The sequence below is a fragment of the Manihot esculenta genome, chromosome 3 (assembly GCF_001659605.2).
Source record: "Manihot esculenta cultivar AM560-2 chromosome 3, M.esculenta_v8, whole genome shotgun sequence".
NCBI classification, from domain to species: domain Eukaryota; kingdom Viridiplantae; phylum Streptophyta; class Magnoliopsida; order Malpighiales; family Euphorbiaceae; genus Manihot; species Manihot esculenta.
The window spans coordinates 12,117,535-12,143,547 of record NC_035163.2 but is presented as its reverse complement, the minus strand read 5'-3'; the positions used below and the strand labels follow the sequence as shown (position 1 = coordinate 12,143,547).

At 33.0% G+C, this 26,013-nt stretch overlaps 3 protein-coding genes across 3 annotated transcripts; all 3 read right to left on the bottom strand.

Annotated features, from left to right (window-relative positions):
* Positions 1-12,236: 12,236 nt before the first annotated feature.
* On the bottom strand, positions 12,237-13,655 carry LOC110607921. Its single transcript, XM_021747085.2, has 2 exons — positions 13,154-13,655; positions 12,237-13,051 (listed from the first exon to the last, which is right to left on the bottom strand). The coding sequence occupies exons 1-2, from the start codon at positions 13,653-13,655 to the stop codon at positions 12,237-12,239; spliced, it is 1,317 nt and encodes a 438-aa protein (XP_021602777.2).
* Positions 13,656-13,715: 60 nt separating this feature from the next.
* LOC110611519 lies at positions 13,716-14,849 on the bottom strand. The gene has a single exon (XM_043955052.1). It carries the CDS (start codon positions 14,847-14,849, stop codon positions 13,716-13,718), a length of 1,134 nt encoding a protein of 377 aa, XP_043810987.1.
* An 8,360-nt stretch (positions 14,850-23,209) lies between these two features.
* Positions 23,210-24,945, bottom strand: LOC110610708 (phospholipase A2-alpha). The gene is made up of 4 exons (XM_021750753.2): positions 24,645-24,945; positions 24,520-24,562; positions 24,304-24,429; positions 23,210-23,568 (listed from the first exon to the last, which is right to left on the bottom strand). Exons 1-4 carry the CDS (start codon positions 24,804-24,806, stop codon positions 23,393-23,395), a joined length of 507 nt encoding a protein of 168 aa, XP_021606445.1. The 5' UTR covers positions 24,807-24,945; the 3' UTR covers positions 23,210-23,392.
* Positions 24,946-26,013: the final 1,068 nt, after the last annotated feature.

Below are 26,013 nucleotides of genomic sequence, written 5' to 3'. Positions count from 1 at the left end.
GCTTGCAAGTACAGGATAGAGCAGGAGTCCAGACAGAGTAATGAAGTTTTGATTATGTAATAGTTAGTGTGGACATGATAAAAGATTATGATGTAATGTAAAAGTACAGTTTAGATATGTAATGAGATGATGTTTATGGATGCTAGAGGTGTGCTTGACCATAGATTGTTGTTATCCCTTTTAATACATGATCTTAGAGATTTTTATGATGTTTATGTAAACCAACTCAACATATGTTATGTCACCCATTGGGGGCACTGATGAGATCCCACAGAGGGATCAATGTTTATGATTTATGTTATATACAGTGCATGCACAGGTTGAGTTTGGTGTTTGAATGGAAAGAAAAGTTTTAATTTTTATGTATGTTGTTGATCATGTATGGGATTATACAGGTTTACAGGTTATATGTCAGGCTTGCTACGGGTCACGGCGGCCTTAAGCCGATCTGGATCCTAGCGCCGGTAGCGGTCCGATTTTCGGGTCGTTACAGCTTTAGGCCCCCGAAGGCATAAGTGAGGGAAGTCCAGGTTCGGCCGTCGAACCTTAAGTTCGGCCGCCGAACATGGCATGCATGCGGAGGCACGTTAGGCCCCTGAAAGTGGCCTGGCCAGCCGCCTATAAAGGGGTCCCTTGTCCGAAACGGGCAAGTTTTTCTCCCCATTTTCGGCCAAGGTGAGCTCTCCGCCGTCCCTTGTTGATTTTGAGCTTCTTCCTTCGAGTTTTCATGATTTCTTATGGATTTTAACTTGTTTTTGAAGATTTTGAGCTTAGATCGAAGTTGTGAAGCTTGGAGACCTCAGGAACCCATTTTCCCCAAATCTCCAAGTTAGGTCACTCTCTCTCTCGATCTTCAAGAGGTAAGAGTCGATCTTGAGCTCATTATACGTTTAAACAAGTTTTAAGTTGATTCTTGGGGTAGAAATGCATGTTTAGGTTAGTTGAGCATTGTTAGGTTTTTATGTGTGTTTATGAGCAATGTATGTTGGATATGCATGTTTGAAGTGTTGTAGTTGGGGTTTAGGATAGTTTGAAGCCCCTAGGAGCTATTGTATGTGTTTATGCATGTTTTGGTTGAGTTGTGAAGTATGGGAGGCATTTGTGCATGAGTTGAGGCTAAGTTCTGCCCTTGGAAGAACTCAGGTTCGGCAGCCAAAGGGACTTTCGGCCGCCGAACCTGCCTGTAGAGGCCAGCCTTTGGCTGCCGAACCCTGCCCCCGAAAGTGGACTTTCGGCTCTGGAAGGGAGTTTCGGCCGCCGAAGGTGCCGCCGAACATGCATGAGTTTCGTCTCTGGAGGGAACCTTCGGCCGCCGAAAGTGCCGCCGAAGGTGCATAACTTTCGGCTCTGGAGGGCCTTTCGGCCGCCGAACCTGCCGCCGAAAGTGCCATGTGCAGCCCTCCTTTGCATGTTTTCTATGATTGTTTTGAGGTGTTTTAGGGGGTTTTTGGGGAGTATTTTAGAGTCATGTTCATGTTTGTTTGGTCCCTCATTTGAGTCCACCTGTGTAGGTTCAGACCCGAGGAACCAAGGACCCCAGCAGTGAGTTAGCTGCTCCCAAGTCTTGTCAGAGCTAGCCAGAGGTGAGTGGAACTAAAATTAATGTTTTAAATTGAGAAATTAAATGAAAGTTTTAGCATGATTCACGCATCATGAATGCCATGAGATATATTAGGGTGTTTGCATTAGAATTCACGAATATGTTGCATTGCATAATATGTTGTTGATGTGGATGAATGTTGAATGATCCATTAGCCCTCATATGTTATGACATGATGATATGATATGGAAGTCCAGGCGTGCCTGCACTACGCCTCTGGCACTATGTAAGAGAAAGACCGGGTGTGGCCTGCACTACGCCCCCAACACAATTGGTTATGTATGATATGTTATGTATAAGAGAAAGACCAGGTGTGGCCTGCACTACGCCCCTGGCATGATTGGAATATGTAGAGGGCTAAATGGTGACAAGTTCATCCTTGATGTGATTTGTTTGTGCTGTGATGCATTCCATAATATCATATGTTTTAAATACCATGTTTTATTATTCTGCTCACTGGACTCTAGTAGCTCACCCCACTCCCTAAATTTCCTAAGTTTGCAGGTACAGGGTAGACCAGGAGGTCATCAGGAGTAGTGTCCTATTTCATGCAATAGTTAGAAGTGGACATGAAAATGATGTAATGAATAGTATTAATTAGTTATGTAATGTAATGATGTTATTGAGGATTATAGTTGTGCTTAACCCTAGTTTGTATGTTAATCCCTTGGTTTACATGATCTTTCAAATGTAATGGTTTAATGATGTTTTAAGTAAGCCAAACTCACTATATGTTATGTTACCCCATTGGAGCTTTGTTGAGGACTCCAGTGTGGGGTTGATGATTATGTATATGATTAGTGCATGCACAGGTTGAGTTTGGTGATTGAATAAAAAGAAAAGTTCAAAATTTTTATATTTGTGTTGATCATGTATGGGATTAAACAGGTTTACAGGATGAATGTTTGGCTTGCTACGGGTCCCGGCGGCCTTAAGCCGATCTGGATCCTAGCGCCGGTAGCGGTCCGGATTTCCGGGTCATTACACCCAAAGACGTTCCTTGGCAACTTGTTGATTAGTGATTAGTTAAAGGACGTTGCCTAATTAATTTATGCTTAAGGAGGGATATGGTGGTGAGAAGCGTCTTCCATCTCTATAACTAATTTATTGAATCAAACAAAGGAACCTAAGTATCAATGATCAATCCCAATAACTGAAGTGGATCCAATTCTTCAACTAGAGTTTTTCTCATATTTGAATTTCTTTATTTTATTTTCGCTTTACTTTATTGCTTTCATTATTAGTTTAATCGAATCAATCTCAAAACCCCCCCTTTATTTTACTTTCAGTTTATTTACCTTCAGTTTATTTTGCTTTCAGTTTATTTTCTTGGTCTTGATAAGGAAAATAGGTAAGTATCAATTCCCTATGGATTCGATCCTTTTGCCACTATCTACAGTTGTAAAATTGTTGATAACCGGCTTCGACAGCCGCACAGTCAATTTCACATACTTAAATAAGGTGTTTCCCAAGGATCATCACCCTTTTCTGTCCATTGACAGGTTAATTGACTTTACCTCGAGTCACACAGTAGTCCCTTTTCTTGATATAATTTCAAGGTACCATTATATTTTCCTAGATTTTGAGGATGCCAATAAAAACTACGTTCATCACAGACGAGTGAGTTTTTTGTTATAAGATAATGCCCTTTGAGCTTAAGAATGTAGGGGCAACATATTAAGGGTTCGTGGTAGGGATCTTTAAAGATTTGATTGGAACCATAATGGAGGTTTACGTGGATGATATGTTTACGAAGAGCCGTACCTTGGAGGTCCACCCGAATGATATTCAGCAAGTCCTAGATATTTTGAACAAAACATATATGAAACTAAACCCTAAAAAATATATCTTAGGGGTAAAAACTAGAAAATTTCTAGGCTACATAATCTCTGAGAGAGGCATAGAGGCTAATCTTGAAAAGATTAAAGCTATCTAGGATATGGAAGCACCTAAATGCATTAACAATGTCCAAAAATTAAATAAGCAGGTGACAACTTTGGGGTGGTTCATATCATGCTCCGCTAAAAAATGTCTCCTATTTTTTAAAGCTTTGAAAGGAAAAAACACATTTGCTTCCAGGGAAGAGTGTGTCGAGGCTTTTAAAGACTTGAAAAATTTGTTATCTTCTCCTTCTTTGCTTAGTTGGTCGAAAGTGGGTGAGGTTTTATTTTTGTATTTAGTTATGATATAGGAAACAATAAGTTCGCTATTGGTAACAGAGGAAGAGGGTGAACAAAGCCCCATCTATTATGCCAATCAGGTGTTGAAAGGGCCAAAGTTAAACTACCTGCCTTTAGAAAAGCTCACCTTCGCAGTAATGATGTTAGTAACAAAACTCCAACCATATTTTGAATCTCACACTATTGAGAGAAGGATCAATTACTAGTTGCAAAAGGTGCTACATAGACCAGAATTGTTAGGGCAACTGTCTACGTGGTCCATCATATTGTCAGCTCATGACATTAGATATGTTCTTAGAAATGCAATGAAAGCACTAGCTTTTGCAGATTTTGTGGTAGAGATGACTCCAATCCAGAGTCTCTACATCCTAGTGTGAAGATTTGGCAGATATGGGTAGGTGGGGTGAGTGGAGTTGGAGGATTAGGAATTGGCATAGTATTGCAAGGGTAAGCAGGAATAAAATCATAATACGCTGCAAAACTTGCCTTCAGCACCACAAATAATGCAGCTAAATATGAGGCTGTGATCATGACATTTAAAATAATTAAAGAGGTAGATATTCAAAATTTAGTTATTTATAGTGACTCATAGCTAGTTGCAACCAATGCTAGGGCCATTTCAAGGTTTGAGACTCAAGCTTGGTAAAGTATGAAGAAAAAGTTCAATCACTACTACTAGAGATTAAAGGAAAGCTAGGCGACTGTGAACTTCAACAAGTAGCAAAAGGGGACAATAGGAAAGCAGACTTACACGTAAAAATGGCAGTAGTAGGAGAACAACATTTGACCCAGCCATTACCATTTGAGGTACTGCAAGCCCCAGCGATCGAAGTTGAGTAGGCCTCACTAATCAATGTCACAGACACGTGGATGACACCAATTTACAAGTTTATAATAAAAGATGAGTTGCCTACAAACGAACTAATAGCCAAATAGGTAATAAGAAAATCTTCAAATTATGCACTAATTAATGGTTGGTTGTATAAGAGGTCCGCTTCCCAACCATGGCTCCGGTGCGTAACAAAGGTTGAAGGTAGAGGCATCCTCAAAGACATCAATGAAGGTGATTGTGAAAGCCATGAGGGACCTTAGACAATCACCTTGAAAGCCTTCAGACAGGGTTACTATTGGCCTACAGTGATGTAGGATGCAAAGAAAATACTTCAAAAATGTCACAGATGCAGAATCCATCCTACCATACCTCAAACCTCAGTAGAACTGCAAGCAACTATAGGCAGCTCTTGGCCTTTCTTTGAATGAGAGTTGGATATCTTTGGCCCATTTTTAAAAGAATTACGATCGAGAAAATAGCAAATGGACAAAGGTAAAGACAATACAGTCCATCACAACTCAAAAAATAATCTCATTCTTTAACAAGAATATTTTTACCCATTTTGGCATTTCAAAAATGATTATTACTGACAATGAGGTGCAATTTGCAAGTTCCAAGTTCAAAGAATTTAGCAAAAAATAGGACATTGACCTGTGGTTGAGTTTAGCATACCACCCACAGACCAATAGCATGATAGATGTTACAAATAAAATAATCCTACAAGGGTTGAAGAAAAGACTCAACCAAGACAAAAATAGGTGGCTTAAGGAATTGCCACCCATTTTTTGGGCATACATCCTTGGTCAGCCATGGGAAAAACTCCATTCTCACTAGTATACAGGGTCGAAGCAGTCATTTCTATAAAGGTCCCGGTGAGCAACTTCAGAATCCAACACCTAAAATTATTAGAGAATCCTAAAAGAGATGTAGTTTAACCTTGATCAGGCCGAGTACTTTAGAGAACAAAAACCCTTGCGACATATATTATATATAAACTTCATCAATTTTATTATATTGATTTATATTTAAATTATAGAATACTTTAATTTATAAAATTAATTACTGAATAATAAATATGAGATAATCATAAAAAAAAATATGTATAAGTTTATGAAAGCAATAACAATAACGATAATGGAGTAAGAAATAAAGATTAAGAAATATGTTTTTAAAGATAAAAAAGAGTTTGTACTTAAAAGAGACATATAGGGAATGAGAAATAGTCTAATATCATAGTTACTTAATCAAAAAGAAAGAAATATATAGATTAATATAATATATATAATTATATAGTTTAGTATCATTTAATCTTTTAAAATTCAAAAAATAAGAAAGGTTGAGAAATAATATAAATATATATTAAAAATTAAGTGAATTTAAAATAATATTATTTATATCATAATTAAGCGAGTATTTATAACTTTTCCTATCAAAAAGTATTTATACCATTACCTAGTATTTATAATCTAGTATTTATTATTTTATATTAAGAATATAGTACTATTTATTTCTTGTACAGTGATAGCATTAATTTATTTTTTTATTAGAAATTTAAACTAAATTATAAATTATTATATTTTTTAATTATTATATTATAACTTTAAATATTATTATTTTTAAATAAATTATGATTAAAATAAATATAATTTTAAAGTTATAAAATATAAAATTAATATAAATATTGAGATAAATTATAAATGATTTAACTCATGAGTCTATTTAACAAATTTATCAATAACTCTATTATTGAACCCCTTTATTAACTTGTATATGAGCTGATTCACGAGTTTTAACAAATGAGTCAGTTCTATAAAATTATTCACAAGCCTACTCATATATTTAAAAACGAACAGAATCTCACGAGTTTTAATGAGTCGAATATAACTAAATTCAAATTAAATTTATTTATTAAATGTATCTAAAAATTAAACTTGAATTTGATTTATTTAGAAAATAAGTCGAATCGAATCGAATTTTTATTGAATTGAGTTTCGAATAACTCACAAATAATTTGGCTCATTTACATTACTATGTGTTTTATACAAAAATTTAGTGAAAAATAATCAATTTTTATATGTGAATGACACATTATTAATAAAAATAACACACGAATATTTATGAGTATAAAATTATAATTGTCTAGTATTTTCCCGTACAAAAAATAGGAGAAGCATCCTATATTTTTGGAATTCATCTCAGTAAATATAGAGCGAAAAGAATGATATATTTCTTAAAGTTTATACTTGAAAAAAGGTGTTGAAGGGGTTGAATATGCTTATTCCAAGAAGGGACTCTTGCTTGTGAGGCATGATATTCATTTCTATTATATATTATAACTTGAATTAAAAAAATAGATTAATTATAGTATTTTTAATTAAAAAATATTATTTTATTAATAGTATGGATATTTAAATTTTTAATTTTTATAAAATTAAATTAATGTGTAGATTTAATGATTTGTTCTTCTATTACTTTATTATGCATTTAAAGTTTCTATATATTAATTTATTTTTGTTATGGGGATTTTAAAGAAAGTATTTACATATTATTATTATTATTATTATTATTATTGTTAGTTAAATTGGATATATTAGTTATTGGTGAATTTTTGTATTTATTTAAGTTATTGAAATTATTAATATATTATTTAATTGATAAATTTTGAATTGATATTTTATTTTAGGTAGGATTGAATTGAAAGAATTTTATATTGACTTCAATAAATTTGAAAAGTTTAAGGATTGTTTGCAAATTTATACGTAAAAGTTAAAAAAGGAGAATTTGAAATGCAACAACCCCTCCCTTTTCCCCCACCTCCTCCGACTAAATCACTGGCCACCACCCTCAACGGTACTTCTTTCCACCTCTGGTGACCACCCTAGCCTCCTTCCTTAGTGTCGGCTATCTTCTTCTTCTTCTTTTTTCTCTGACCAAATCATTGGTCACAGCCCTCAATGGTACTTCCTCCTACCTCTGGTAACCACCCTAGCCCCCCTCCTTAGCGTTGATAGCCTCCAGATTGCTGAAAAATCGTGCCCAAATGCAATGGGTGCATGTTTCAATTTTTTTGCTGACTTCTTTCTCCTTCAGCTACCATTTCAAGTGTGGTTGGGCTCTTTAAAATCCTCTTTTCACAGGCTTCGTGTAGATATTAAGCTTACTTGACATTATCGCTCGGCTTTCACAAATCAACATTCAAAGTTTATGGTCCTATTATCTTTTTGGTGATATTTCTTCCAAACTAGAATTCTTATAAAACAAGCCTTGTTAGGACACCCAGTCATAATTTTCTGGAATCGAAAGATTTTAAAGATCTATAAACTTAGACTTTTCGAATACTTAAAATCATGTTTTTAATAAAATAAAAATATATTCTTACTCATAATATTATAGGCTTCATGTAGATACATTTATTTATAAAAAATTCTATCAGACATACATTCAGAATTACAATTTTAATTCGATATCTAAATGATCAATTTTAGTCATTATCCCAAAATTTAGACGCTTTTATGTTCATATTTGCAAAACTAAACCTAAACGCAAGTTATATGATTTTGAGTTATAATTAAACTCTATATATAATTATTTAATAAAAATATATGTTTGTGATAAATAATAAAAATTAAATTTAAAATACTTAAAAACATAGAAATGGACCTCCATAAATATTTGGAAAGTAGAAGTTAGTGACTTGAGTTTAAATTGGAGCTTTTTTTCAAATCATACCTAAATGAAATTAATTTTTTCAAATCATGCAGGATCCGAAAATATTTTCGGATCCTGTGTGTCAAACCTGAGTGTTCGGCAGTCATACTGCCGAACACTCTTGTTCGACACCAATGGTGTCGAACAGAGTGGAGTTCGACACCAATAATGTCGAATAGCCACGCGGCCCCTTTGTTCAACACCATTGGTGTCGAACGGCCACGCGGACACTGGTGTTAGACACCATTGGTGTCGAACATCAGTTGCTCTTGCCACGTGACTGCTCCCGTGGCACAGGAGGCGTGTTCGGCACTCCACGCCTGACGGATGCAGACACTGCAGACAAGTTCAAAAAGAAGGGTTCGGTACTTATAGTGCCGAACCCTTCTCTGCCACGTCCCCCGAGGGCTGTGCATATACGGGAGCCTTAACTCTTCCTTCCGTCTCCATTTTCCGCTTTCTCTGCCATCTCCACTTCCAGTTTCTTCTCCTTCTTTCCTTTCTTCTTCCATTTCCAGTTTCTTCTCCTTCTTTGCTTTCTTCTTCAAATTTCTTCTTCTTCTCCATAAGTTCTCAACAGAAATTTTCAAGGTTCAAGGGCTGCACCAACGTCTGCATCTGCGAGGTATTTATTTAAACTATTTTTGAATTAATTTTTTTTTATGTAAAAATAAAATAAAATAAAATTATAAAATGAAATCTGATATAAAATTTTAACTATTATATGTAATAAAAAGGGTTGGAAAATATATTGTGATTAAATGTAATTATTTCATTGTTAACTTGTAAAAAATGAAAATTATAGTTTTTTTTTTTTAAATAATTTTTGTATGTAAGTTGATATAATTATAAAAATTATATAAATTTATTTTTAATTTTGTCAGTAATTAATAAATTAATATTTGTGTATAAGATATTAAATAGTTTAATTTTTTGAAAATTAAAATCCCCGATAAAATATAAAATAAAAAAAAATTGATATAAATTTATCACAAAAAAAGAAATTTGAAAAATAAATAAAATTAAACAAACATAATTTAGACATTTAGATTTTTATAAATATATGTTTTTAAAAAATTGAAAACGATAATTTGAAGAATCAATTAAATAATTTATTAAATACAAATTTTTAAGAAAAATGGAATTAAAAATAAAATAAAATTTAAAGAAATTTTAAAAGGAAAAAATTTAAATTCTTAAATTCAGCATCCTGCTTAAATTTATTTGCTATTTATTTCATAATTATTATTTAATTTTTTTATATTTTATGTAAATAATGAAATTGATTAGTATTTATTATTTTTAATGTTATAGTTTGTTGTTAATTTTGATTAATAATTAATTACATGTAATTTATTAAGATAAGTATAATTAAAAAGTTAATGGAATTTAATTTTTTATTAATGTTTTATTAATTGAAATTCATAAAAAAAAATTTATGAATTTTTTCATTAATAGCAGTGTGTTTATTAATTTTTTATTAATTGAAAATCAAAAAAAAAATTTGATGAACTTTTTTATTAATGGAATTTAATTTTTTATTAAGAATAAAATAATTGAAATTCATAAAATTTGTCACCCCTCATAATTTTTTAAATAATTTAAATGTATTATTTATGTAATTTTGTATATTGTACTAACAGTTAGTTCTAGTTTTTTTTTATAGGCATTATATTATTTGTTGTGATTTAATGTAGACCACTAATATTTTTAAATTTTTTTATGGAGTGTTTAATTTGTTTTGATTATTGGATAGAATATTTGTTGTGATTGAATGAAAAAATGGTGTTTGAATGTTCTTTGTGAATTTGAATTTAATAAATTTATTAAATGTGTATTACTATATCATTTCATTACATCATTATACCGTTAAATTGAATTTTTTTTTGTGTAATTAGATATGGAGGAAAGACGGGCCCGCCGTGACCGCCGTAACTATATATTACCGGGTCCCAATGATCCATCATTGCTGTATGCACAAACCGAACATCGGTCTGAGGCTGTATGGCAACAAAATGTAGAAAGTGGAGTGATAGGCTGTAAACGGACGGGTACAATTCTGCATTTGGAAGAAATTCCGGATCGAATAATACCTCACTTGCGGCGAGCAGGTTTTTATGGTGTAATAAGGTTAGGTTTTTTTGCTTTAGATTGGCATTTAATTACTGCACTTGTTGAGCGTTGGCGACCAGAGACCCATACATTTATGTTCCCTGAAGGAGAGATGACCATTACCCTTCAGGATGTGGGGTTAATAACCGGGTTGCCCGTCAATGGTGCAGCTGTTACAGGCCGATCCCGGCACCATTGGCCATCTGTATGTGAGGCATTATTGGGTATTGTTCCACCTAATAATGCCATAAGAGGATGTAATTTGAAAATAAATTGGCTAGCTGAGGAGTTCAGTCAACTTCCAGAGGATGCTGATGAGGAAGTTGTACAGAGGTTCACGCGAGCATACATGTTGAGGGTGATTGGATCCATTTTTAGTGACACATCTGCATCGCGAGTTAACTTAATGTTCTTACCTTTGCTAGCCAATCTAGAAGAGGCCGGAGCGTATAGTTGGGGTGGGGCATGTCTGGCATGGTTGTACAGACAGTTATGTAAGGCGACAAATCCAGAAGTTATGCAGATGGCTGGTCCGTTATTCATTATTCAGATTTGGGCGTGGGACCGGATCACAGCAGTATCGCCTACACTGTCCAATCGATTACCACATCATGACGCTCCCCTAGGCAGCAGGTTTGTGATATTTTATTGATGTTATTGTTTTTAACATAATTATATTCAAAGAAATACTCGTTAATATAAATTGTCGTGCAGGTGGAGTAATGCCAGGCAGATAACGGAGGTTGTGACGCACGTACTTGTTGAGCTGCGTTATCAGCTTGATCGTTTATTACCCGAGCAGGTTATATTTTTTAAAGAAATATATATTCTTAACATAAAGTAATTTGTGTATAATAATGAAGTGTTCATTTCAGGTAATTTGGGAGCCGTACACAGAAGCCCTGATTGAGTCGCTACCCGAATATTGTCGCCAAGGTCGAGAAATTTGGAGAGCTGTTGTGCCACTAATCTGCTTCCATATTGTAGAGTGGCATCAGCCGGACAGGGTTATGCGACAGTTCGGTATGCAGCAGCACGTTCCTGCTGAACCCCAACAACCTGCTGCACTACATGATGTAGACTTGCGTAAGAGCGATACGAACTGGGCGGAGGTGCACTCTATGTGGATCGCGCGCTGGAACACCCGAGATATTTGAATACTACACATTTAAACGTGCATTGACTCATTCATTTGTTGTTACTCTGTAGGTTCATGGTGATCATTTGACAGATGATATTGGTATGAACTTGGAACTGACTGTTGGTGATAGAATGGATTAGGAATACGCCGAGTATATCATTGATTTCTTTGATATTAAGTTGCTTATGCCATTTCATTAAGTGACAAATGTGTATATATATTTTCAACATTTTTTTTCACTATTATTTGTAATTGCTTTTATGTTTGGATGCTTTTGAATAAATGGTACCCTTACAGCTTGTTAAGATATGAGTTTCTTATTTGTTTACATTAATCAATTATGTGTTTGCATTTTCTGGTTCTTACAGCATGTTAAAATAGGTAATAAAATAAAGTATAAATTTTACTTTGATTTCAATAATTATTTAAAATCAATCAATAAGTAATAAATAAATATATACTGAGTTATAAAACAATTACTTCTTATTTTGTAAAGAATAATTTAAATATTTTCAATTATTACACATAATTGTTATTTGTGTTATCATTCCATAATTAATACTTATTTTATAAAAATAAATCAATTATTAAAAAAAACTACATAATTAAACATTATTTTTTGCACTACACTTTTACATTTATAGTAAATGAAATGAAGCATATTTATCTACTAGATTCCCCACCCATACAAGTTTTTTTATTGTGGCCCACCCTTCCACATACGGAACAATGAACTCTGGACGTTTCTTTTATTTGGCTAGACCTCCAGTCCATTTCATTACGTATTCTAGAAGATCTCGGTCGTCCTTTCTTTCTTGTTCTACAAATGTCAGGCACGAGAGGAAGTCCATCTGCTGCAGGCCAATAGTCAGGATGTCCAAGAGGATGAAACGTGTACGCATAACACTGGATTGTACGATCCAATTTATAGTAGTCAGATACAAATTGTTCGTAGTCAATTGAATGTGACATGCATGCAGCAATAGCATGAGAACAAGGTATTCTTATCTCCTGAAATTTGCCACATGTGCATGTTTGATCCATGAGTTTGACCACTTGCTTTTGCCGACCATTTGCAGTAATTATTTCGCAAACCATGGTCTGACTGTTAAATCGTCTAACCCTGTGTCCATTCGCCTTTATTGCATTAGCACGCAGAGTTTCACTGCAAAATTGACTGAAAATATAGCCCTTCATTTGTTGATCCAAAAAAGTTGTCCTCCGCGTATCAAAGTAATGAACACACTGGAAAAATATTTTTTCAACCATTGCCGTTATAGGCAACGCCCTAAATCCTTTCATCATGCCATTCAGAGATTCAGCCATGTTTGTTGTCATTACGCCATACCTTTGTCCACCATCGTGTGATCTCGTCCATTTCTCTAAATTAATCTTCATTGCCCAATCATATGATTCAGGGTGCACCTCCCGAATATTATTCATTGCCTCGTAAAACTTTCTTTTCTGGTTTTCATTTGCTGATATAAATGACAAGTAAATCAAGGTAAAATTAGCATAACTCAAAAATGACACTAAATAATTAAAATAAAGTTATTTGTGTATAACAGAATTACTCATACCTGCCTTGCGCAACGCTTCCTTTATTACTGCATTCTTGAATGTTTTATTGTAATTACTCAGAACATGTCTTATGCAGTAACGGTGATGACCAGCTGGAGGTTGCCACCAATCTTTCTGCATTGCCTTAAGAATTCCAGCATGACGATCTGAAATTACACACAAATCTTCTCGATTGGTCACAAAGATCCTCAAACAATCCAAAAACCACGACCAATTATCACCGTCTTCCTTATCAACAATGGCAAATGCTAATGGAAATAGTTGATTATTTCCATCGAGTGCGGTTGCACACAATATACACCTGGTGTATTTTCCATATAGGAAAGTCCCATCGATTGAGACAACAGGTCGGCAATATTTAAACCCCTCAATCGATTGCTTGAAAGCCCAAAACATACGATCAAACACACGACACATCGGATTCAACCTCTCATTTATCCAATGTGGATTATCTTCAATCATGTATACTGTTTCTGGATTAAAATGATGAAGAGCAGTCATGAATCTACGCAAACGACCGTATGATTCATCCCAACCCCCATAAAGCCTTGCAATTGCCTTCTACTTAGCTTTCCATGTCTTCTGATAAGACGGCTCGTACCCAAATTTATCCCGCACTTCCGCTTGTAGTGCAGCAATTTTTATATCGGGCTGCTGTTCAATTAATGCAAATATGAACGAACAAATGAAATTTTCATCTAATTGGCTGTGATTTTTTGTCAACTGAGGATTTGTACATGTGTGTGGTCCACTGTATCTCGTAATTTTCCATATATCTGAACCTTCTGTCTTTGATGCTCGAAGCCTCCATGGACACCCACTGTCTTTGTCTTTACACTTGATAGAATAAGTTTTCTCTCTTGTTTCATGATAACAAAATTGATGATGATGTCTTAGATGATATTCTTTTGCAGTTGCAGCCACTGCATCTCTCGAAGAAAAAATCATCCCAACTGAAAATTCTTTGGAAGGATCCCAAAAGGAACGACCTTCTGCCTTGTCATAAGGATCAACCCTCAGCAAATCGAAGTCTATTTCTGCGTATGGGGGAGGATGAACAACAGGCAAAATAGGATTACTAAATTGTGTGTTGTAATATTCAGATTCACTCACATTACCCTCCTGACCATCATCATCATCATCATCATCCTCAGTAGACATCCATGAATCATCGTCATCGTCATCATCATCCTCGTTCTCATCCTGAACTGTATGAGATAAATTACTTGACGGCCCTGCAAGACTATCAGATAACTCATAATCATCAACTACATTTTGCTCTTCACATTGTTCCGCATTTGATTCTACAGCAGTTCCAGATGGACCTATATCAACATCCTCATTCGTCGCATCAGCACAACGAAGTACCTTAACATATATTTCTATACCAGGCAGACCACCAATCTGATATAAGTAATTAAACATACTACACATATCATCTTCCCCCCATATATCCATGCATTCAAATTTTAAAGATCCATCCACAATTGTAGGCTTTCTAAAACTAATCGTCTCTATATATTCATTATTCTTCGATAATCCAATTGCACGAGCAATTTTCCCGACCATTTGACTAAAATTTATCTGTTTACCTATTGGAACAATTTTTGAAAAACCTCCATCATAATCGTATCCATCAGAATTATTTATAATATTTCCATCCCAACGAATATTCGCATATGCAGGAACTGCCATTTTTCTGTTAAAAAAAATAACATGCAAATTCAGTATTTTTATAATTTATATAAAAAAATTAATATTAAAGATTATAATAAATTAAAATTATACACAATACATATAATATATTTATTTACAAAAATTATGATTTCGTATGTACTTACCTTTAAATATGGATCACTGTATTATGTTTCTCCCAATATGACCGATGAAATAAAATTCTTCAATTTCTGCAAAAAAAAAGAATATATTAGAAATTCATTTTTACTAACAAAATTTTATATAAAAATAAAAAATAATTTAAAATTAAAATGAATAGAATCTAAAATTTACGGATATTTTTTTTCAATTAAGTCAAAAACAATTAAATACGATAATTTTATGAGATCAAATAGGAGATGAAATTGATTAAAAAATAAAATTAATATAAGAATAGAGCAAATAGGGAGTAAGGAGGTAAGAATATGCAACAAGCTATTTTTCTGTTAAAAAAAATAACATGCAAATTTAATATTTTTATAATTTATAAAAAATAATTTTTTATTATTAAAAATTATAATAAATTAAAATTATATACAATACATATGATATATTTATTTATAAAAATTGTTATTTAATATGTACTTACCTTTAAATATAGATCACTGTATTACGTCTTTTCGATCGATAAAATAAAATTCTTCAATTTCTGCAAAAAAATAATATATTAGATATTTATTTTTTCTAATAAAATTTTCTAAACAAGTAAATAAATTTATAAATTAAAATAAATAGAATCTAAAATTTACCGAAATTTTTTTTCTATTCGAATTAAAATAATTAAATACGATAATTTTACGAAATCAAATAGGAGATGAAATGGGTTCAAAAATAAAATTAATACAAGAATAAAAGCACATAGAGAGTAAGGAAGAGAGAGTAATGAGATAATAAGGAAGTAAGATCAAAGAGAGAGTAATGAGATAATGGAAATAGAAATTTGGAGATAGGGATTTTATAGACGAAGCCAGGAGATGAAATAAAATAAAATAAAAAAAATAAATATGCAAGTAGCCGTTGATTTGCTAGCCGTTGAGAAGGGTCCATGAATCTACGGAAGTAGCCGTTGATTTGCGTAAGTAGCCGTTGAGAAGGGGCCATGAATCTGCGGATGTAGCCGTTGAGAAGGTGGGACGTGTGGCCAGGTTCGTGCAGAACATGTCAGGCGTGTTCGACATCAATGATGCCGAACACGCCTAGTGCGCCACGGGAACTGCTCCTGTGGCGGAGAAGCCGTTGTTCGACATCATTGGTGTCGAACAACGGTGCCGCGTGTCTGTTCGACACCATTGGTGTCGAACACCAGCTCCACGTGGTCGTTCGACACCAATGGTGTCGAACAAAGGCTCTGTTCGACACCATTGGTGTCGAACAAGAGTGTTCGGCAGTATGACTGCCGAACACTCAGGTTTGACACACAGGATCCGAAAATATTTTCGGATCCTGCATGATTTGAAAAAATTAATTTCATTTAGGTATGATTTGAAAAAAAGCTCGTTTAAATTGTACTTCTGAGCATAAGATTAGATTTTTATAGGCCCCAAATAAGCATCTTGATATTAGTTGCGGGCCCAAGACCATTGTGTTGTTTTTGCCTTGTAGATGGTTAGGTCCAGTTACTGAGGAAATCCTATCGAAATTTTAGCAAATATTTAGGATTATATTATTGTATAATGCTTATAGTATTTTGGGGTAAACATTGTATTTAAGGAACAATAGGCTTATTATAGGCTTTGAAAACTTCATTTCGACTAAAGTTCTAATATCTGTGTAGCTTTTAGGACTGAGTCGTGGCATATATAATTGAAAATTATTATTTAAAAATTTTAATTATTTCCAAAAATATTTAGATCTTAAACTCTAACTAAATTTATTTTAATAATTATTATAAAATGTAAAAAAGCATTAACTCTAATAAAAAATATTATTAGTAATACTATATAATATTTATTTAATAATATACTGCTAAAACCCCAATTTAACCTCTAGTGAACTTTACGCTTTTAATCATTTGTATTCACGAGTTCAATGACCTTACCGGGTTTCAAAACATAGCTTTCTAAGAAAATGTCTCTCAAATCACAAGAGCAAATAGAGAAAATAATTAGGATTCTATATGCTTCTGCATTGAAAGTTTAATATATATTATGTTGTATACAAAACCAGATATCACATTCGTTATTAGTGTGAGTAGCATAATTTAGTCCAAGTATGGAGCACTAGGGTGCAGTCAAAACTATCTTTTAAGTACTTAAGGACTAAAGATTTAGTTTTCACCTACTTATAAATTAAAGGTTTTACTAATTTTAACCTCGAGTTAGATGTTGATGATAGAAAATTTATTTTTGGTTTTGCATTCACTTTTAATGGAGGAGTTATTAACTAGAAAGTTCCAAGTAGACAACTACAATAAACTCTATTACAGAGGTTGAAAATCCTGATACATCCAATGCTATAAATGAAATTGTTGATATTAAAAAGTTTATCACTAAACTACGTGTGGTTTTGTCCATTGCTCCATAACTCAGGCAAAGGAACCGAAATCTCATAAGAAATCCAAACATATAAATTGATTATCAAAGAGATAGTTTTAAAAGGTGATGTAGCCTTACAAAAATTTGCTTCTACTAAAACTGTGGCTAGTCCACTCACCAATGCTATGAGCCAATAATAATTAGATCGATTTCTTAAGAAGATGGGTCTTAAATATAGATGTGAGCACAAGGGGCATGAAAATTTTCAACATCACATAACCTTGTGATACGGAGCAACTAGCCTTGAACTTTACGGCAGACTTGGACCGAGCCTAACTTTTGCTGCCGACGTCCGATGAAGACCTACGATAGCCTTTCGAAAGGGAAATTTTGAGATGCATAATTTTCAAAAGTGTGACTAGGGAAGTAGGCGTGTCACAAAGTTCGATATGAAAATTTCATCGTTTAGGGGATCAATTTTGCATTTTAATTATTTTTTTGGATATTTTTATAGTTTTGCATATTATGGTTTTTTCTCTATTATAAATAACCTTCCTTGACTATTAGAGAGGCACTTTTCAATCTTTAAAGAATTTCAATAAGGTTTTTCAGCTTCTAACCTATCTTTCTCTTATATCATTTTAGCCAAGCGATATTGGTTAAAACTTTTGACGTAGTCCAAATAGGCCTTTATCAGATTGGTATCAGAGCAAATTTCGACCATGGCAGACAATCAATAGGCGCGACTTGCTGCAATTGAGACATTTTTTGCAGAATTGAGGGAGATGATCGGACAGCTGGCTCTGCAGTAGGTTTTGAGTTTGTCGATGGTTTTGAGTTTGCCGAAATAGAAAATAATGGATTGACCATCCTGCCTATAGTTTGCTAGGTCAGATCTTAACTGCTGCATTCGTGGTCCGTTACCAATTGAGAGCTGACGGGTATCGAATCCGTCAAGTTAAAACTTATTTCCCTTTCCTTGATTTAAAAGAATTTGTAGATAGGGCAAATGAGTATCGATCCTACAAAGACGTTAACTTTATTTAAATTAGATGACTAGTAGAATAAGAAGAACAGTTTAAAACAAAAAGAGAGAAGGAAATCGTTGTTGGAGAAATTGATTTTAAAAAGAAAACTTAAAGAAGAGAAACAATACAATTAAGATGGTGAAACAAATAATTAAATTAAAATTCAGTTGAAAGTAATCTAATTGAGAGGTTTGCAGTTGATCATTGATTAAAAAGATAGTTCATTTTATTATCTATTGTTTAGTTATAGTGTTCAAACAAACGAATCCCACTAGTTCTTCTTTATGATTAAATTAATCTACTTCGCGCTTAAATTAATTCCTAGTTAACTAATAACCCCATCAAGTGTGTAAATTTAATTAGTTAACTGCTTTAAGAGAGAAGAATTCAAACTTGATTAATAATAACAAGTGAATTATTTAAATCAAATCAATTAATTACTTAACATAAATGAAGATGTTAAATGTTGCTTGTTATTAACCTAATTAAATAATTACACGGGTTAATTAGCAATATGTTGTCTTCCTAGGAGATTCAATAGGCCTCTTGAATTCCTAAGAGGATAACAATGGAGGTGATGTTTCTCAAAAACAGAAATGAATTGAAAATAGAAATAAGATGAAGAGAAGTTAATAATATAATCTCACAACTTTGAATAAATCTCAATTTGATTAACATTCAACTGAAAAGAAGTTTTTAGCCTCGAAGGGGCATAATAAAATCTATGAGAAATAAAGAAGGAGAAGAAGAAGAGGTCGACTAAAAGGGGGCTAAATATGAGAGAGGAGGAGAAGAGAAAAATCTATGAGATACCTAGGTTAATTCTAGGACAGCTTTTATATAGTTTTTTCTCCAACAAAAAAAATATATTCACAATTTAAAAGAAAATTTATTACTCCTATGATAACTCTTATCCCAATCCTAATCTGATTGTAATGCTTCTATCTAAAACTGATCTGGGCTTTGTACAGTTGGAAAAATCGAAATTACAATTGGCAAATTTGAATTCTGGAGTCTGTTCGTCGCCTTGGACTATAGCCTTGGGCAAGGTTGTACCCTCCTGTCAGAAAATCTTCTAATTTAGTCTCTTTTTATTTCTTTTCTCAATTTTTATTCAAAAACCTGTCCAAAATCGAATTCCAAGTAAAAATCAATTGTTTTCATCAAGATCATAGCAAAATCATAGAATTTAATATAAAAAAAGTGGTGAGTTTTGGAACTCATCAAGAACCTCGACTTAATATCATCCCACAGATCCTATACCCTTTCTGCATGGGAGATAGTCGATTGAATTATTGGTTCAATGGTATTAAATACCAGGAGACCAACATGGAGTTAACTGTCCACCAATCTTCTAGATCTTGTACATTGTCCTCTGGTTGTTTGATGGATCCATCGATAAAGTTATATTTCTTTTTGGCTCTCAGAGCAGTCCACATGACTCTTGTTCATTCTTCGTAGTTCTCTCATTTCAACTGCACTTGGGTGATTAAATTGCTCGAGTTGTCATTGAAATTTAGTATATAAGAATTGGAAGAGTTTTTCTTTATTTATGAACTTTTTCTGTGTTCCTTTCCAGCCTCCATGGCTGTGATACCATGTAAAAAGATATGCGCAATTTGAGAATGAAAGTTAGACTTTCATTGATAGGAAAATGACAATATATACATCCGGTTTATTCCTGTTTAGGAAAACTAAAGAATACAAAACTTCCTATACAGTTCTTCTATGATATACAGACTAAACTTCCTATAAAACAAAGAAGAAAAGAAAAGATAGCACAAAACATGCCTCAAACCACATTGGAAATGACAGGTTGACAATACACTAGACAGGCCTGTACATGTCGGCAAACAGGTTTGTACAGGTCGTATGTTCGTGCAAGACACCAAATAGGTCGGCGAATCGGCAGATCATACAAGACACTAGATAGGTCTGTACAGGTCTACAGATCGTCAAGATACCAGATAGGTCGACAGATCATGAATATGTTAGATTCAGGTCGGATTAACGGGACATTTTGAAGATAAGGCATAAATAGGTCAGATCCGGGTCATATCTCACTTCTAATAGAATTTGCTTTTTATTAACAAAGCTCTCACAGGATCTCTACCCTAGTCTCCTCTTCTGGATATTTTTTTTTTTTTTTTTGACAAAGAGACAATACTAAAAAGAGACCAAACTAAGTAACAAAGCTCAGATCGTCGTTCATGATATCTTCCAGCTCTTTTGGCACTGTACAAATTATATGGGTTCCGAGACGGAATAACTTAGCATGGTCAGCAAGACAATCAGCAGTTTTATTGGCCTCCCTCAAAATGTGACTGACCTAAAAATTGTGGTTTCATAAAACATCTTGCATATATCCCTCACAATCATCTAAGAAATATTCTGACTAGTACCCATATTATTGATGAGGTCCACCACCTCACTACTATCGCAATCCACAGTGGCAGAGACCACACCAAGGTCTTGCAATCACGAGAGGTCTCGATATACCGCCTAGAGTTCGGGCATGATGCTAGTACACTTGCCTAGATTAACCACAAAGGCACAAATCCAATTACCACAGTTGTCCCGTATCAGTCCACCACCATAAGCAAGGTTTGAAGCTGGAGAATATGGTCTATCACCCTAGATGTTGGTCCTGATTTACTACAGAAGTGTTGCAAATAGTTACTCTCTTGTTTCAACATTGGAAGTTGAGACTAGTGATTCTATTTTATGACATAGACGGGTAGAGTTTATATCTTGTTGCTTGAAAATGAAATCATTCCTTTGGTTTCAGATTAACCATCAAGTATTTCCAAGAAGAGTCTCCAACTGACTCCCTCACGGACATGCTTGTCAATACTCAAATTCATTGTGATCCAATCTTCAACATATAGAGTGTGATTATAAAAGAAACTCCAATCACCTCCAACTCACAGTAGCATAGGAACAGACTTGCAACGCATGTTTAATAAATTCAACCTCCTGTATGCATAAAGGGCAGGTAGTGTTGTCACTTAGTTATCACGATGCCGCTCCATATTTGTGAGAAACCCCTCCACTCATAGTTAACGAAAGAAAAACTCTTAGGAGCGTTAAGTTTAGCTGCTAGATATAATTGATAGCTGATAGACATTCAACCATTCTAAACACTTAAATTAAGTGTTTGGTAAATTTTAACAAAAATAATTAATAGCTGATAGGCAGTTGATATAAATCTTATCAACTGCATTTCAAATCAGCTCTACAATTAGAGTCATTTCTGATCAGTTAATGGGTGTTTTGATTTTATTTTTTATACCATATTACTTTTTAAAAAATTATTAATTATAATTTTTTAAATAAATTCACATTAATAAATTATTTAAAATTACAAGACATAATAAATAAATTAAAAATGAAATAGATAATAATTAAACTAGTTATAATATTTTTTTAATCTTATAATATTTATTATTATATTATGACAATTATGTATATGCATAAGAATAATTATATTTTAAAAATTTATTTTTAACTATTATATATATTATATAATAAATTGATATATACATTTATTAGTTATTTATTGCAACCAAATTATGAAAATTGGTTATTCCTTTAAAAGTTCTTCAATTTCTGTGGCAGGTGGTGCTTAAAATTCTCCTAACACGATCTACTTTGCATTAGCGGCTTCCATCTATTCCTTTACACTCGTGTTGTGTTTTTTACTAGAGTCGGGTCCATCTATGCCGTGATTTTTCTTTGTTATGGGAGGTTTGATTAAACTAATCTTTAAACGGATATTATATGGTGGATGGAATTTTGAGAGAAAAGGTCTAGAAGGTCTAGAAATCATAGTCTGTGCCTGTTATCAAATATGAGAGGCCCATAATAAATTATTGTTTCAAGGGAAAGCGTTGAATGGATGAGATGTTTGGACAAAATCCAAAGAGATGCTTACGACATTTCAAGTGGTTCATTCACGCCCTCAAATTGTGGATGTTACTGATCAGTTCCTCAATCTCCTTGCCGACGGCTTCTTCCTGCTCTTGGGATTCTCAATCTCCTTGCCGATGGCTTCTTTCTCCTCTTGGAATTCTCAACATGTGTTATGGCTTGCTTGTGCTTCAACATGTGTGGAAGGGGCTTGGGTTCCGACTATTTCTGAAGTTAAGGCTATGGCTTTTGGATTAAAATTAGCATCTGATCTTAGCTTTAACCAGTTGATTGCACAATCCGATAATAAGACTTGTATTGATTTATTATTAGTTGCGGATTGTTTTGTGTCGGGAAGGTAACACTCTTGCACATGCTTTAGCACACTGGTGCACGGAAATCAAACAGCTAAATCAAACAAACCCTTATGTTGTGTGAACTGTTAACTCGTCTGGGTAACTTCACCAAGTCCTTCAATCATATTTCTAATTAGCTCTGATTACTGGACTATCATTATTTGATGGCCCATGCTCCTCCTAATCATGTTAGGTATTCCGAGACCGGAATCACAATCAAACTCTGCTTCTGTTTTAACTTTCAAAATAGGAGTTCTAAAATTGCATTATCTAAATGTAAACGAGGTGTTTGTTGAAAGTACTATATGAGTTTCATTTTCATAATATTGCACCATCAAAACTACTTGTCAGTTGTCTGGAATTATTTTAGAACTGATTTTAGTCATATTTTATATTTTTAATTTTAATAGAAAAATTAAAATAGCTAAAGTAAAAGGCTTTTTCACTTTAAACTCAAAATATTATTAAATTGTGATGCAAATTTTTTTCCCCTGGATTTCTATATGAAAATAGTTTAATTCATAACAACAAGAGAGAGAGAAACCATTACCTTAACTAAAGGAGATCATTAATTGAAGAACAATTATAAATTTAAACAAGCAGATGAATGTATGAAAAATAACATATCATTAGTTAACCCAGATTCAGGCAGTGAAGATGAAAAAAAAAAATTGTGAAGAGAAACTTAAATTTCCCTAAAAATTGTTTGAGAATTGGAATATTTGATTGGAATTGAGTAGGTTCAATTTTGAAAATCATGGTTTGTGAAGGTATCTTCCAGCAAGCAAAGCAGCTTCCATGACTACAGAAATGACATCAATAACCTCATCAACTTGGCATTTGTTTCCTTTGAAGCTATGCCCTCCTGAGTTCCTGAAATTTGTCATGCAGTTGATGAAGTTTTGGCTGCATTCTTGGCTTAGATAGTCATCTGCACCAACATCAATTTAATAATCAATTTTTTTTTCCCCCTTTAACACGCATGTAAATTATATGAATTACTTCAATAAAATAAAATTATCATTTCCACACACATAATCCATCCAAATCTCTCTCATATTCCTACCCAACTCTGTTTTGTAGCTGTCAGTGTCTCACATATTATTATGTCCTAAAAAAAATATTATTATTTCTAAACTTATGAAAGATTTGTAAAAATAACTTTTTATTGTAATTTTTTTTACCATTAACTAATTTTTCAGTGTTTAGTTGTTAACATTAAAAAAATAAAAGATGATGATAAATTTATACATAATGGTGTTTGTAAATTCTCTATTTTTTGTTCTTCTACATTGTTTTTTCCTATTCTATTTTTAATTTGGTTTTTCTAATAGTTTTCAAAATTACAAGGTTTTGCACACTATAAGTTCCTAACAACTGAAATACCAAATCTCATAAATTAGAGTTTTTTTTCTTTCCGATCTACATGTAAAAACTAGGTTCATATTCTAAGAGATAGATTATTAAAATTTTTAATTGAAAAAATAGATTATTAAAATTTTTAAGATCATTAATTAAATTAAATATATACTTTCTTGAAAAAAAAAAAAAGACCATAGAAGTTATCAGTATCAATCAAACTTTAGAGTTGGGTTTTAGTAAATATTAAAAAAAAAAAACTGTAGATTTGAAGTGAAAAGTTAAAGATGGAGGAAGTGAACTTTACTGTTCTTAGCTTGAACACAGGCATCATGCTTCATGCAGCAAGCGTCAAGGCCGTCACATGGTTTCTCCCCTGGACATCCACTGTATAGCAGCCCACAATACTTGCCATATCTCAGAAATGGAGGCACTGCACAAATCAATCAATATTTTCACTAATTACACCTCTAATTAATTAAGTAATTAATCAATTAACCCTAAAGGTAAAGTAATTAATTACCTGAACAGAACTCAGATTCACATTTCCTGCTGCATTCTTTACTCTGCCGCAAAAGAACAAGAAAGGGGAAATGATTCCAGGAAATGCTAATTGAGAAAAGAAAAGAAAAGGAAAGAAAAACAAACCACAGAGACTGTTGCGTCTATTTTTTGAACACCAATGTTAAGGGCATGGACTGGAACAGAAGAGAAGAAGCAAAGGGCAAGAATAATGGAACACGAAACAAGAAGATGATGACGATGATGATGATAAGCTACTAACTTCAATGAATGGTTGATATTTGCCATCGCTGAGATAACTGGAATTGATGAAGCTTGGTTTTGCCCAAAAGGCTCTGATTTAAAGAGCAAGAGGCGTAGGTACAGAGGGATTTCTCTATGCCAGTGGAGAGAGAGAGCTTGGGACGGGGAACAACAAGTAGGTTGAGGTTTGTCTTCTACTGACTCGTGAAAGCTTTTTGGAGTGTAGTTCACTCTTCAAATTGGGGATGCACTTTTTTACAAACAAATTAAATTAAAATAAAAAATGTGACAAATTTTTGAGGTGGTTGTGGGGTCCAATTCTTGTGAACAATGCCCTTTCAACCAACTTGCCATTCAAAGAGGATCCCCGATATGAAGGGAAAGGATTATGATGGGGATTATTTGAGTTTCTTGTCATATAATTCATTCTTAAAGCTTCTTATGCCTCTAATCATAGTTTAATTTTATCAGTTAACTATATATATATATATATGATTATTGATGCAACTCTTACCTTTTTTATATGAATATACAAAATAAAAGAAAATTTTAAATGAATTGGTTTGATAATTTCTTTGATACTTAAATCAGTATTATTGCTAATAAAATATAAAATTAATTATAATAATATTAATTTACTTGATTATACATAGAGGTTTAGCTCTTTATATAGTTTATTAGACAAAGTTTGGATATTATTAGATGATAGAATTATATTCAAGATTGAATATGAAATTTTATATAAGACAAAATACAAAATACTATATAGAGGAGAATAATATTTTAATATGCATAGCCTGCTATTGTGATTAGAATTCTACTATTTTATTGAAAGAGTTATAAGATATTTTGATAATTGACATAATTTGAGTTACTAAGACTCAAAATTAATATATTTTTATATCGATATGCATCAAGTGGTTAAGTGTAGTCAAATTTTTAGATTGGATATTGGATAATATATTTAGATGTGAATTCTCTAATCATTCAAAACTTGAACTGCATTAAAAGATTTTAATACTACAAGATTTAAGCGAGTTATTATCTTTCGATATTTTAATGAGTTTTTTTGCCATGTTAGGTGAGATATCGCATTTAAGATTTTAAATTGAGTTATATATCATATCATGATTTTAGAGTAGTAAATTAGTGTTAAACTAATTTTTAAATTATCAAACAAATTATAGCGAACAATCGTTCAAGGGTGAGTAATTGCCTTAGAAATTATGAGCAAAATGTCACTGAATGGCCA